Raw genomic sequence first — 15,352 nt, 5'->3', positions numbered from 1 at the left:
CATGTTGCACAGAAGTTGTCTTGACGGGGGCAGACTCGCTAATAGCCTGGTCCGTTCCATGACCCCCTTATCCTTTCACGGGAGTCTTCAAGCGGCAGGCGCCCTAATGGCTTTTAAATGCCTGACCCGTGCCCTCACGATACCCTTTGGCCTAGCCCTCAGTCAGAAGGAAGACAGAGGGGTCCTCACCCGTTCTGGGCGGCAGTTACTGGGGTGAAGTGAATCTTCGGAACACACCAGGGTGTGGCCCTGGCCAGAGTTCCTCCATTGCTTCCACAGCAACTTGGCTGTTCACAGAGGGTCCCAAGGAATGAGGAGAGGAGGTGAGGAAAGAGATCCCCCCTGGAGATACCCGTACAGGCCACCAAATGTCGTGGTCCAAACGTGGGTTGGAAAAGAATCTCCAGACACAAGGCAGATGTAAAGAAGATAGAATTTATTAGAGGGAAGTGTCGCTGCCAGAACAGTGGGCCGACTTCCTCGTAGTCTGGGAGAGTCTATCCTCAATGCTTTGTTGATGGGAAGATTACCTCTCCCTCCTTGAGAAGGCCCCATCCCTGCACTAAAGGCCCTGGAATGGCCAGTAGTTGCTGTTTTGTAGACTGCACAACCCATTTCTCTTCACCGCCCTTCTGATGTCAAGCCTTCTTTGCTTTGAGGAAGCCTTTTTCTACTCCATGTCATCTTTGGTAGGAGTGCCAATCATGGGACCTCATTCCATCCTTCTACCTGCAGAGATAGACACATAACTTCAGCTAAGCCACTTGTCACCTTCCCTGGGATGCTTCTTCTGGAAGGTGCAGAAAGATACTGCATGCTTTTGGAGTTATGGTGGTAGAGGACTCTCACCTGGACCTAATAGGGCTCATCATACCCATAAAAAAAGAAAAAAGAGCCCTTGCACCAGAGGATGAGGACAGCACAGAAGGAAGCTGAGATGAGAGGTGAGAGTGAGAGAGAGAGAGAGCCAACAACATCACTGGAACACCTGGATCCAGCACCACCTGCAGCCCACAGTCCCCAGGATTCCTTCAAATGAGCCAAAATAACGCCTTTTTTTTCTTCCCTAAATTTTATTTTATTGTGGTAAGAACATTTAACATGAGATCTACCTTCTTAAGAATTTTTTAGGTGTAAAATACAGTATTGTTGATTATAGGTACAATGTTGTACAGCAGATCTCTGGAACTTAATCATCTTTCTTAACTGGAACTTTATGTCCATTGACTTGTAACTTCTCATTTCTCCCTCCCCTGACCCTCTGGCAACCACTATTCCATTCTTTGATTCTATGAATTTGACTGTTTTTGATACTTCATACTATTCACAATAGTATGTGGAAACAACCTAAATGTCCATCCACAGATGAATGGATAATGCAAAGGTGGTATATGCATACAATGGAATATTATTCAGCCTTAAAAAAGAAGGAGGTTCTACAATATGTGACAAGCTGGATGAACCCTGAGGACATTATACTGAGTGAAATAAGCCAGTCGCAGAAAGACAAATACCTCTTTTCTTTAAGCCCCTTTGTGACAGGTTCCTGCCCTTTGCAACCAGAAGTTTCCTGACTAATTCATTCTTGCATTTGTGAGGCTTTGACCTTCATTGCCTTCCCATCTGCAAAACTCCCAAGATGTCAGAGCTCAAAGGAGCACTAGAGACCACAGGCTGACCCTGCTGTTAGTGAAACCAAGATCCCAGGAGGAAAAAAGAACTCATTCAAGGTTACATGGTAAGTTGTTTTCTGCCTGAACAGAAAGCGCTTGAACTCACTGGCCAGCAGCCTGGACCGTGGCGCGGGCCTCAGCCATGGCATTGGAGTGCTGAGTGGCTATCGATCTGTTGTTTTCGGATGCATCACCCAGCCAAGATTGCCACCACCCCACAGGCATTTGTGCAGCCAAGGGAGAGCTCCAGGATGGGCCCAGGCCAGGCTGGGGAGGGCGTCAAGGGCTGCTGTTTCTGCTGTTCCAGACCCTGCGGCCCCTGTCGGGAGGGGGTGGCCATGATTGAGACCAGGGTTGCCATTTACTGAGCGCTCACTATGTGCCAGGCAGCATCTTCAACCATAGCAGCAGCTTTACGTACATCTGCCTTCATATGGAAGACTTGCCGCGTCCATGTGAAGGAAGTACTATGGGAATCCCCATTTCACCAGCGAGGAAACAGGCCCAGAGAAGTTAAGGAACTTTCTGATAGTCACACTGTAATTGAGCCACCCGCTTGGATTAACCCAGGCCGGCCTGACTCCAGAGCCCATGGTCTCACCCTTTGCATCAGGGGAGACGAACTCGGATGCTGACAAGGGGTCAGGCAGGCCCGTGGCTGAGTGGACGGGAGTACACCTCTGCTCCCCAGCTCTGGCCCGGGGCGGCCAATTCAAGGCAGACTTGTCAAAGCTTCCAGTTTTTCAAGAGAAGCCAGCAACCTGGATTTTTATATGAAACTTCTCTATTTTTAAGTGTTGGCAACAAATTCAGATTAAAAAAAACAACACTGTGCAAGCCAACCAAAAGCACATTTGCAAGCCTGTGGATTGCAACTTTTCTACTTTACTCTACTCTGTGTGGCTGGAGAACGATATTCTTACCCACAGGGGTCTCTGTCCATCCTCTGGTGGGAGAACTGCTATTGTTAGACCCTGACCCTGCCCGGGCCCACACTCATTCACTCTCGAATATGCCTCAAAGGCGAAGCACCAGAAGTGGGGGCTGGGTGGGAGCTGAGACAGCAGAAGAGACTTAACTATTCAATTTTACGGGTGAGGGCGGAAGACCAAGTGAGGCAATGTAAATGGTCGACATCCCACAGTAACTCAGCGAAAGAGCGGCTGGGACTAGATCTGAGGTCCTTCTGAGCCACAGGTAAGGTGCTCATATCACCGTATTACCCAGCTGATGGCCATTTGGCTAGAAAGAGGAAACACCTGGATTCTGGAAATGACAGACTTCCAGCCTTGCTCATAATGATAATACTAGGGAGGTTACTGAACCTTTCTGGGACTCAGTTTTCTCATCTGTAAAATGGGGGTAGTAACCACCTCTCAGGGTAAGAGTGAAGAGCAAATGAAGTACAGAAAGTGGGAGTGCCTGGCACACAATAAGTCTTTTTCTTCCGGATCTGTCCAGGACAGTGCCGAGAACCAGGAAGGCAAGGGGAAGACCTCGCTCATGCCCTCCACTCTCTGTATAGTTCTTACTGCGTCCACGCAGACTCTTTACTTGTATTCAGTCCACACTGAAGGCAGGCAGTGTCCCCTCTAATCGATTCTGTCAGAATCGATTAGAGGGGAAGGCGTTGGGGAACTGGCCGTGCATCAGGGCTGTGTCATTGTGAAGATGGGCCCAAATCACAAGCCAACTGGGCTCAGTGGCCTCTGGGGGCAGGGCTGGGCCATAGCACACGATGCCCTGGGTGCTCCTCAGAAAGAGGTTCAACGCGTTTCCTGCCTCCCATGGAGTAAGGAGGGTCCCTGGCGGGCATTCGTGGAGGCTTCAGGTTTGTGGACTCGACGCCGATGCTGCCCAGAGGTGGGGACTCCTGGTGATTCTCTGATCCAGACAGGTTGTGCCCCGACACACGCTGCCGCTCCGGTCCCTCACCGGAGATGTGACGAATTGATCATGACACCCTTTCTTTCTCAAGGTGATGCCCCAAGCAGCCCCAGCCAATGCAGGAAGCTGACATGTGAGGGGAAATCTGCTTGTTTTTCCCGATCCAGTTGAAGTGCCCTTGTCTTAGGGCAAGGGGCAGACAGGCCCAGAGAGAGCAGAGGCTTCGTCCAAGGTCACCTAGCATGTTCATGTCAGGGTGGGCATCCCAGCTGCCCTGTGCAGCCCAGAGCGTGGGGCTGAGGCTGCTCAGTAGGGCAAGTGTCCTGCGGCCTCATCTACCTGCCGCAAGCTCAAGATCTGCATTCTCACCTGCGTTCCCCACCAGGAAGCCGCGGCTCTGCAAGCATGTCGGGAGTCTTAACCCTGCTGTAATCCTTGGACCAGTCCTTCCGCTTCTCCGGGGGTCAGTTTCCTCCTCTGTCACATAGGGTATTGGCTGTGCCCCAGGCTCCCGTGAAACCCCAGTGCCCAGTCCCTGAAGGATAAGGGGTTGCGTGCTCCCCACCTCCCCAAGCAGGGCACTGAGCTGAAGATGCTCACAACCCCTTCTGCGCACTGCATCTGGAGCCGGGGTCTGTGTGCCGGGCGTGCACTGATGCACGATGACTCGCCAGAGCGGGGTCTGTCCCCTCCCGCCTAGTCCTCGGGGACAGGGGTGGGGCTGCACCTGCTTCATCTCCAGGTCACCAGCCCTCAGCCCTGGGCCTGGCGCAGAGGAGGAGAGTGAGTGAATGAATGGGTGGATGGATGAATAATATCCTAACAGCAGTGCTCACCCAGCGCCCTCCGTGTGCCAAGCTCCCTGCACACATCATAGCTCATCCTGGCGGCCTCCTTGCGCTGTGGAGGGAACCACACCCCCTCCCCATCATCTGTTCACTATGCGCACATGCCCTTCTCTCCAAGCCGTGGTTCCCAGAGACCCCCAGAGCTCAGAGCTGTCCCTGAGACCCTGACCCAGGCCCGGCCAAGGCAGCCACCCCCAAGCTTCCGTCAGGCAATAGCGGCCTCACCCTGCATCCTTGGCCTGGCAGCACCGGGGAGTCTCATCTCCTCAGCCATGAGATCAGCCCCTAACAGAATGATCAGCCCTTGGCCTCCCCGTGTCTGCTCAGCTTGGCGTGTCTTTGAGGTTCTCAACCTATCACCTGGCCTCAGAAACAGCCTCTGGACCTGAGGGTCTCCACAAGGCTTTGTACTGACTTACCCCGACCTCAGCAGGAATGATCAATGTTGAGCCTCATGGGCCTCAGCGGGCAGGGCTGAGACCCGTGGGGTGAAGCTATGGGAGGCAGATCTAAAATCTCAGTATGAGGTAGAACTTACAGTTAAAGCTGCCCGGAATGGAATGGGCTCTTTGGAAGTAGTGAGTTCTCCGTTCTTAGAGGTATGCAAGTAAAACCTAGGCAGCTTAATGGGGCTAACAGAGATATCCACCAGGAGAGTAGCTTCACTAGGTGGTTGTGAAGTTCTCTTCCAGTTCTTTGACCACAAATCTCCTTTTTTCTAGGACTTTCTCCTCAAACCACGCCCCCCCCCCCAAGACAGACACAAGCAATAGCAGACCCAATTCAGGGCAGAGGAAAGGGGAGTCCAGAGGCTAAAGGAAAGTTGTCTGTGAACACACAGCTGGGCTCAGAACCAGGGATTCTGGAACCCAGCTGCCTTTTTGCAGGGGCTTAACTGGTCCTCCCTGAATCAAGTCCAAGGCTGATGTGGGATCCTAATCTCCAAGAGATTCCCCCGCTGGTGCTGGGTGTGAGGGCCAGGGAAAGCAATGGGCGTGGGGACTATGGACTCTGGGTTCAATTTGGCAATATGTGGGGATACCTGGGGGACAGGCAGCTTTTCAGGGGCCCAATGCCATGGACCTCTGAAGGTCTCTACTTCCACCCCTACGAGCAGGACGGGAGGGAGCATAGCCCGGAACTCTCTGGCACCGGCTTCCTCTCGCGGGCTCCACAGAGCTCACACTCATCTGTCTCTCTCACACGCTCCGTGCCGGGACAGACGCAGCAGCACCCACATCCAAACCACTCACACACATCAGACGCACACACACGTTGGGCACAGGGACACCCACACAGAGACAGAGACACACCCTCCCGGAGCCACGCAGACACCACGTGCAGGCACAAACGTGGACCCCCTGGCTGGGGAAGGTGGGCAGGCCGGGGGTTGTGCGCTGGGTCCTAGTTCTGGAAGTTCTGATTGTGTGGAAGCCATTTCCTGCCTCTCCCCATGACTGACTCCGCATCCGGGGCCAGCAGGGCTGGGGTCTGCAGGGAGGCGGCAGAGCAATGCAGCAGGCTCTCAAGTCAGGTAATCTGCGTTCAAGCTTTAGCTCTACCTCCTTCTAGCTCTGTGACCTTGGCAAGTCATTGGACCTCTCTGAGCCTCAGCTGCCTCATCTGGAGAATGGGCATAAACATAGTACCACTTAGATCCAGTAATCTCTGTAGCCTGCAGGCCTGGCACATAGTGGTGTGGAGTAAATGGAGATATTGCTGTTGGTTCAGGGCAGAGGCTCAGCTACCAAACGGCCACTCACTCCTTGCAGCCCCACATACGGTGAGGGCCCTTATTCATGAGCTGTCATTTCCACGTCTCCTTCAGGAGGCTACCTGAGGTCTGAACCCATGTGTCTCCCTTGCAGGGGCCCAGGACTGCGAATGTGTGTTCCCCACCTGGTGAAGACAGCTCCCAAGCCGCTGGCAAATGTGGCGCTCGGCCTGGGGGGCTAGGAGAGGGATGTCCCCAGAAACACTCTTTGATATTGAACAGTGAGCAACCCCTCCGTTAGAACCTGAACTAGACTCCTAGCAATTTCATACCATTGCATTCTAGACCCATGGACTGCAAAATCCAGAGTCTTTGCCAGCGTATGTTAGACTCTCAAGGATCTCAAAGCACAAATCTCAGAATCTTAGAGCTGTAAGGAGGCCTAGTAGATATCTGGTCCAGCTGCCTCACTCCTGGGATGGGATCTCAAACACAGAGCCTCTGAGTGGGAAGAGAAAGTTGAGTCCATCCTAGTCCAATTTGACGGAAGTGGCAACTGAGGCTCAGAGAGGGTGAGCCACTGGTGCGAGGTTGCACAGCAAGATAGTGGAAGTGTTGAGACCAGAACCCTGCTCCTGGCCTCACAGGCTTAGACTTGGCCCATCTATGGAGGCCTGGAGGAGGTGGGGGAAGATGGAGGAGGAAACATTTGGACCAAAGCAAGGATTTTCCAGAGACTGTTTTTGAAAAATCAAACCAAAAAGAAAAATGGGAAAGGGTGCTGGCTTCCCTTTATTTTCTGCCTTGTCTTCCTCTGGGCACTCATTCTCTGCAGCTCTCAGCCGGCCCCCAGCTCTGCTCACAAGCTGCTTCCAACCGCCCACAGGCTTCCTAAAACGGTCTCTGCAAGCTAATTCCAGAGGGTGAATGGCAGAGAGCAGGCCTGGGGGGTGGCGGGGGGGGCGCTTCCTTAGCTAGCGCAGGCGCAGGGAGTCTCCTTGGGCAGGCGCAGAGCTGGCTGCCCCCACTCCCAGCCCTCTCCCCAGGTGCTTCAGCCCCTGCCCGCCCTGCAGGGGAGTCGGGATGGGGTCCAGCGCCCACCACTCACTGTCTGAGCTCTCAGAATAGGCTATTTATTTTTGCTTCTTCAAAAATTAATTTTTAAAACTCTGTATGTAATAATACATATGTAATAATAAGTATGCAGTAATATATATTTATCGTATAATAATTGGGAAAGTGTAAAGAAGAAAATTAAGATCACCTATAATCAACTTCTGTCAGTGAAACAACCATTAACATCTAAACATATATCCTTCCAGATTTTGGATCAAACACATATTATAGAAAGAAGGGCTGATTTCAGTACATAATGTTCTAAAACCTGTTTTTTCTTCCAATCATATATTCACAAACATCTGTCCTAGTCAACAATTGAACTTCTACAGCATGATTCTTAGTGGCTGCGTAGCATGCTACATATGACTACACCACGCTTTACTCAACCAATCCCCAGTGCTGAAAATTTTAGCTTATGTCCCTTTTTTTTCCCCATGAGAAGCAACGAATCATTGATTCTTGTAGTTAAATCTTTGTGTTTATCCTAATTATTTCCTTAGGACAGTGTTCTGGAATTGGTATGACTGGTCAAAGGACTTACACTTTTTTTTTTTTTTTTTTTTTGGCGGTACGCGGGCCTCTCACTGTTGTGGCCTCTCCCGTTGTGGAGCACAGGCTCCGGACGTGCAGGCTCAGCGGCCATGGCTCACAGGCCTAGCCGCTCCGCGGCATGTGGTATCTTCCCGGACCGGGGCACGAACCTGTGTCCCCTGCATCGGCAGGGGGACTCTCAACCACAGCGCCACCAGGGAAGCCCGACTTACACTTTTTAAAAAACGATCAATGCAAAATATAGCTCTATTCTCTCCTCCTACAATGAACGTGTGATAAAGAAAGATTAGAAAATACAAATGATGAAAAAACTCCTTAAGTTCCCCTGATTTTTTTTTTTAAGATGATGGGGGTAGGAGTTTATTAATTAATCAATTTATTTTTGCTGTGTTGGATCTTCGTTTCTGTGCGAGGGCTTTCTCTATTTGCGGCGAGCGGGGGCCACTCTTCATCGTGGTGCGCGGGCCTCTCACTATCGCTGGCCTCTCTTGTTGCAGAGCACAGGCTCCAGACACGCAGACTCAGTAGTTGTGGCTCACGGGCCTAGTTGTTCCGCGGCACGTGGGATCCTCCCAGACCAGGGCTTGAACCCGTGTCCCCTGCATTAGCAGGCAGATTCTCAACCACTGCGCCACCAGGGAAGCCCAAGTTCCCCTGATTCTTACCACCAAGCTGCGGTTAAGAATTTGGCTGTAAAACACTAGGCTTTTTCATATGCGTGCATGCACGTGTGTGTGTGTGTGTGTGTGTGTGTGTGTATACACACATATAAATAATGTGATTCCACTGAACATGCTGTTTTGTAAAATTCTGACTATTTGTTCATGTCAGTAAAGTTACATTCACAGCGTCACTTGTATCAGCCACATAGTATTTCGTTGTAGGTATGTACCCCGGCATAACCGCTTTCCTACTGCTGGGGAACAGATTTCTGATTTTGCTCCAGTATGAACAGTTCTGTAATGAACATGCTTGGAGAAGCAGCTTTGCTTCTTGTCCACATGCATTCTTAGGCTCGATAGTAGTGAACTTGCTGGGTCAAGGGCTTTGTGTCCTTGATATTGCATCATTTCTGACCGTAACTCGAAACACCAAGCTGGCACAGAGGCTTGACCAGGCTCTGCTGGGGGCTACAGGGAAGGCCCCGCGATCTGTAGAACAGTCAGGCCTCCTCTCTTGCGTGGCTGCCTCTCCTCTCCTCCTCCCCCTCCCTCTTCCTCCCCCACCTCTCTTTCTCCCTCTCTTTCCTGTTGGCTCTAAGCTTGTCTTTTTCTCAGATGGCTCTTTCCTCTCCCAAGTCTGAACAGAGCGAGACCCCAGAGAACAGAGCAGTGCCATGAGGGATGGAGGGGCACCGAATGAGGAGAGGAAGTCCTGGGCTGGCCTGGTCCCCAGCAGCCAGGAAGCTCTAGGCAGAGCCCCCTCCACGCTCTCTCGCCTTGTTCTGCCCCACTGTCCAGGGCAGCTCCTGGCCCTTCCTGCTCTGAGCACCTCAGCTAGGCAGTGTCACCTCCCTTCTGTGTTGGCCACCCCCATTCTCTCCTCTGCCCAGGGTGACCTTCAGCCTCTGGTGGAGCTCAACCCCCTTCATACACCCCTCAGGCCTGCCCCCCGGGCCCCCCATGCCCTGCAAGGCCAGCGGCTCCCATCTGCCCTACCGTCTCTAAGCACCAGCTGCCAACTGGCAGTATCCTGGCTGCATCTTTCCCCTCCTCAGAGCAATGCAGACATGTCACACTTGCTCTCCAGCTGTCCACAGTCTCAGGTGAGTGCGGAGCTGGAGGCACAGAGAGGGGAACATTGACCCTGCCTCCTGTTATTATGCCCATTTTATAGATGGAGAAAGTGAGGTACAGAGAGGTTAAGGAACTGGCCCAAGATCTCATAGCCAGCAGGTAGCAGAGCTGGATTTAGAGCCCACGCTTGTCACCCAGAGCCAACCGAACGCTAATCAGGCTTTATATCATCCGAGCTCTGTGAAACCCTCCAGTCTGTCCTGGGCTCCCCAAAACCTTTCTTTCTCTGGCCTAGACCTTGGAACCCACCCCTTGTCTGGGCCAGAGAGAGGAAATCTGTAAGCCACCCATTTCCATCCAATGCAGTATGCTCCCTGAAGGCAGCTTTGTCTGTCTCACTCCCTGGCATTTCCAGTGCCTAGAATAAGTGCTTGCAACGTAGTAATTGCTCAGTAAATCTTTGCTGAATGAAAGAACAAGACTTGCCCCGAGAAGAGGCGCTGTTTTGACGGAGCGGTGCCATCGCAGGCATGCGGTGCGGTTAAGAGAGAGGCCTGGAGCCAGGCTGCCTGGCCCAGTCCTCCCTGTGTGACACTGGACAAGTCACTCCACATCTCTGAGCTTCACTCTCCCCATTTGTGGGGCCACTGCACAAATGCTCTGGGGATATCTAGCTGCTATTATTACTATGTTATTACCCAAGGACACCTACCGCCCATATTGGAACTTGGGTCTGGACCAACGTGGTTCTCTCCCCACACGCCTGTCTCTGGATGCTGCCCGGGGCTTGGGGTAGGGGGTGGGGGCTGCTGCTGGGCTGGACCATGCCCTCCCCTTCATCCCTCGTCAGGAAAGAGGCCCTGTTGACACCCGATCCCAGCCCCAGCAGCTATTCTTGGTCCCTCCCCATATCACTCATCGCCAGGCATTTTCCCTCCTAAACTCGTTCTGCGTTTCCATAGGAACCGGGGGGGGGGCGGGGGGGAGGGGGGAGGGGCCTCTCCCACGGAAAGGAACTTCATTTGAGGCCTTTCGGGAGCAGCTGGCAGCGCCTGGCGGAGCTTTTCCCACTGCTCCTCACCCCACTTTACAGACCCCTCCCTGAACGGCGTGTTCCTCCGACCGTGATTTTTAATGCATTTATCCTGGCGCTTAATTTATCCCGCGTTGTGATCAGATTTAGCCGAGAGCGCTCTGTGCGCGCGGGCCTGCCTGCATATTCATGAGCCGGTTCATTCATGCCACCTGAGAGGATGCCAGGTGCCGGGCGCCGTGGGCAGCGGCCTGGGCCCACGGATCCCACCCGCGGCAAGGGCGCCCCAGGGTCAGCGGTCAAGGGCCCGGACTGGAGCGAGGCAGGTGGCCTAGGGTACAGCCTGTGTGGGGAGTCACCGGGCGCAGGCTCTGGAGTCGAACTGGCTTTAAGTCCTTCTCTGCTGTCGCTAATGAAGTCGCTTCACCTCTCAGTTTACTCATCTGCAAAGGGGGCTGATAACGGCACTGCCCTGGGTCACTGGAAGGCTTGAAAGAGAGAATACACGTCAGTGATCACGGTGGTGGGGTGGGATGGGGTAGGAGCGGTGTATGCAATCAACACATTCTACCATCATCATTATGGTCACGGCTGAGCAGTCGTTCATCTGGTCTGGTTCCCCAGGGAGAAATAGGGCAGCAGCAGGGTGGTGCCTAGGTCTGTTCTGGTGGGGGAAGGAGGGGGGGGTTGTATTTCTCCCCAGCCTGTGCCTGCCTGCTGATACCCTTGATAACAGCATTGGGAGGCCAGTCCCCAAGAAGGCAGGAGAAGCCCAAAGAAGCCATCCAGCCTCTGAGGAAAGGCCACACATGTGGATGTGTGAGCCCTTCCCTGGGCCAGCAGGTCCTCAGGAGGCTGCGGCTCTGGAAGGAGGCCAGGCTCTTGGCTCCAGGTTCTTGTTACCCGTGGGAATTTTTCTGTAGATTTACTCTGTTTACTATTCATTCTGTCAGTTTACTGATGCCAACCCCTGCTGGGCTCTGGGGACATGCGTCCTCAAAGAGATCTCATCCTGTGAGGGAGGTGAGCTCAGGGTAGGGAATAGTCAGGACTTTCATATGAAGCCAGATCAACTTCTGTGGAAATTCAGAAGTGAAGTGGAAGAAGCCACCCCAGCTGGGGCATCAGGGAAGGCTTCCTGCAGGAGGTGGCATTTAGGCTGAGCCTTGAAAATGTGGCTGTAAAGAGACAGGATGGAATAAGAAGGTGTCTTGGTGTCTAAGGGACAGCAAAGGCCTGGAGATGGGAACTCGGCTTGGGAGGTGTAGTTCAGGTGGTGCTGGGAGAACCACGAGCCCCAGGCGGAGGGATCAGGACTGATTTCAGTTCATCCCTGAGGCAGGGAGCCAGAGGGGGATCACCTCTGTCCTTCACGTGTGTGTGCACTCAGAGGTCACGTTCCAGCTTGCTGGAGAAAAGAGGAGAGCTCCCGCCCTGGCTCTCCTGATTAATCTATAATTAAATCAGCACAGATGCCACAGAACCATGTTGTCATTAGGGGGCTGGTGAGGGAAGCAGTGATTTCTCTGTGAACCAAGAGCCCTGCCAGGTGGCAGTGTATTAGGCCACTCACAGGCAGCCATCAGGGGTGAGGGGCAGGCAAGGGAGGCCAGAGCTTCAGCCAGGAATAAGAAAACCAGCAGATCACAGTTGGCCATTTACATAGTCTTCCCATCACTATCTTGGTTAATCACGACAGTGCTACGAGGGGATTACCATTATTTGCTTCCATTTTACAGATAGAGAAACTGAGGGGCAGAGAGCAAAGGGGTGAGATAGCCTGGTTGAGGATGTGGGTTTTGGAATCAGAAAATCTTGGGTTCAGAATTCCCAGATTTGCCTCTTGCTGCCTGTGTGGCCCCAGGCAGATTGCTTACCCTCTCTGTTCCTCAATTTCTTCATTTGTATATTGAGGACAAAATACTATGACTTCAAAATAGTATTGTTGTAAGGATTGAATGAAGCAATCCATGCAAAGAATTTAACACAGTGGTTGGCACTCAGCAAGTTCTCATCAAATGCTACTACTTATCATCACGATTTGTCTAACTGCTTGCTTCTTGTCCATCTTTCTCACTAGAATGTGGGCTCCATGAGGACAGGGACTACGTCCACCTTGTTTACCTCTGTGGCCCCAGCAACGGTCACTTGGTAAATTATTTGTATCTGAGCCCGCAGTTGGTAGGCTGCAAAATGCCAAATAAACGTTAGATACTATTTTCTCTGTGTTCTGCCTTGCTGTAAAAAGGATTCAAGGAGACAGGTATTGTTATTATTGTTGTTATCTTTGTTATTATCACTGTCATGTCGCAAGTCTGTTATTTAGAGCTGGTCCTTCCTGAAACGGGTTCAGGAAAGGTCTAGAAAATGCAAGAAGCCTCAATCCACAGGTGGCTGCTAAGAAGTAAGGGAGCAGGTTGGAGGAGACCTGGCTTCTGGAGGAGTCATCAGGGCACAACTACAGAATCTTATCGAATCGGGGGTCCCCTTGCTCACCACTTACCAAATCAATATTCACAGGTGCTGATAGAAAGGAAAGATGCCTTTACTCAGAATGCCGGCAATCTGGGGAGATGATGGACTCAATGTCCCTCAAAAACCACCTCAGAAGATTCTGCTCGGCCATGAAAGTTTTAAAGGGAAGAAGGGAAGTAATCTCAGTTAATCACTGAGCTGGGAGGTCAGAGTCATTGCCATCCCCCTGCATGCAGGCTCGTGGACTACTTGTGATCTTCCTCTAGATGTTATCTTGTTCACACAGTTTGGTCACACAGTTTGTTTGCGAGATTACTGAAGGGGAATCTAGGGAAGAGATCTGGTCATCTGTTAATGTCATTCTTCTGTCATCTGTCATCTGTCATTCTTATTCTTCATTTCTACTTCTTTGATCTATGGAAATAACCGACAAGTTAGGCAAACTATTGTGTGATTAAAAGATTTGAAAGGTGTGCTTGGGCCAGAGATGAGTAGAGCATGGGGGTGCCTGGTTTAAAAGTTAGTTACTGGGACTTCCCTGGCAGTCCATTGGCTGGGACTCCGTGCTTCCACTGCAGGGGGCATGGGTTTGATCTCTGGCTGGGGATCTAAGATCCTGCATGCCATGCAGCCAAAAAAATAAAAATAAAAATTAGTTACAATATAGCTTTGCTAAAGTGACAAGAAAAGGGGCTTCCTGCTGAGGGTGGTTTCCTGGAAAGACCTGCTTACAAAACCTCTGGGCTACCCAGCAAGCCACAGCCTGGGTCGGGGGGTGCCTGGAAGAGCCTCTTCCTCTTGTCATCTGGGGGACTTTGGACTTGAAGAGAGATCAGAGGGGCTGGAGCCTGCAGCCCACTTAAAGCAGATTGGATCTAAGGGAATCAAACTTCGGTGATTCAGAGGGCGTTCGGGAATCATTATCATCTCTGTCCTGTGGGGCAGTGGTTTCCAACCTCTCCACTGGGATCTGTGGTTTGTTATGCAAATAAGTGTTAAAGCCCTAGACTCTCCAAGTGATTTACTTTAAGTATGATCAACTTGAGTAGATTCAGAGTCACAGAGATAACTGTGAGGCCCCGCTCACCTGCGTCCTTGAGTGGACGATAAAGGAATAGAGTTACCTGGAGCTTGCAGGACCTGGCGCCTCTCACCTGTACCTCAAGCCATGAGTAACTGATGTCTGCTGGCCGTCACTTACCTGTGACAAAAGGGCGTGTATGAATATGGCGCCATCAGGGGCTGGTGTGCCCTGCCTACGTTCCCGGAGGTGCCGGCTGATGGCCTCTCTGCCCGAAGGTGTTCTCCACTGTGTGGGCACGCTCAGCCAGAAACGCCGGGGCCTTAACGCCCCAGGAGCCACTCTCAACCGTGGGGGATAGGGGTGGTGGAGAAAGACTTCCTCGCCCCTCGGCAGGACAATCGCCCACAGCGGTAACTTGAGTATTAGCCCCGTTGTTGACGTCCCCCCCTTTCCTGGCTCATTCTCCTCGTCGCAAGCAGACTATCGCACCCCAGTCCTCATCCAGGATCTGCACCGGGGAAACGTGGGCTAAGACACCCTCCAAAATCATGTGTGCTTTCCTGACCTACAAAAATTTTTGAGAGGTGTCAAGGGCCTGCAGATGCTCAAGGGACTGCATCCATCATGGGGGCTGTGATGACAAAAATGTGGGAGCCTGTGGCGCTAGGTGGGGACGTGTTGGTCAGCAGATGGTTCTGATAAAGAGAAGCTGATGGTAAATGGAAAGCCGGGTAGCAGAGAGCTCTGTATTGTGGCAGCTTCACCTCAAACCCTTGTCGGGAGCCCGAGGTGGATCCTGAACTGAGGACTCTGTGCCGAACCAGGAAGGCACTTGCTTTGCTTTAGTAATCACCGATTAAGCACCTGCTGTATGCTGGGGATACAAAAGGATAAAAAAGGTGAATAAGAGTGAGTATCCTTGCCCCTGGGGACGTCAGTGTCAGTTGGGGAAGAGATATGTCATCATGTGAACTGAGGTTAGAGAGGAGCTGAGAAGACTTGAGAGGACTTTGAGAAATTCATCCATTGATTTAAGATACATTTATTGAGTGCTTAGGGTATACAAGGCACTGAACTAGGCCTTGTGGATAGAAGAGAGATGGGTTACAGCTATACTCCACTCAGGAGTGAGGAAAGGTAACTGAAATGTAGAGCTCTTCCTGTGTGCCAGGCACTGAGTAGGGTGCCTTCCAAAGTTCATCTCATTTCTTCTCACAACAAACCCATGACGAGGTAGCTATTCTTATCCCCACTACACAGAAGAGGCCCAGAAACGTGATATAACTTGTAA

The 15,352-nt window shown here is 51.9% G+C and overlaps 1 protein-coding gene across 1 annotated transcript in view; it reads left to right on the top strand.

Annotated features, from left to right (window-relative positions):
- Positions 1-12,763, top strand: part of AAR2 (AAR2 splicing factor) — a 44,410-nt gene extending 31,647 nt beyond the window's left edge. Inside the window, exon 4 of the mRNA XM_060030859.1 lies at positions 12,643-12,763. Within this exon, the coding sequence (XP_059886842.1) occupies positions 12,643-12,717 (75 nt within the window). The 3' untranslated portion in view covers positions 12,718-12,763. The remainder of the gene's footprint in view (positions 1-12,642) is intronic.
- The last annotated feature ends 2,589 nt before the right edge of the window (positions 12,764-15,352 follow it).

The sequence above is a fragment of the Delphinus delphis genome, chromosome 15 (genome assembly GCF_949987515.2).
Source record: "Delphinus delphis chromosome 15, mDelDel1.2, whole genome shotgun sequence".
Classification (NCBI taxonomy): domain Eukaryota; kingdom Metazoa; phylum Chordata; class Mammalia; order Artiodactyla; family Delphinidae; genus Delphinus; species Delphinus delphis.
This window is presented reverse-complemented; position numbering and strand designations above follow the sequence as displayed.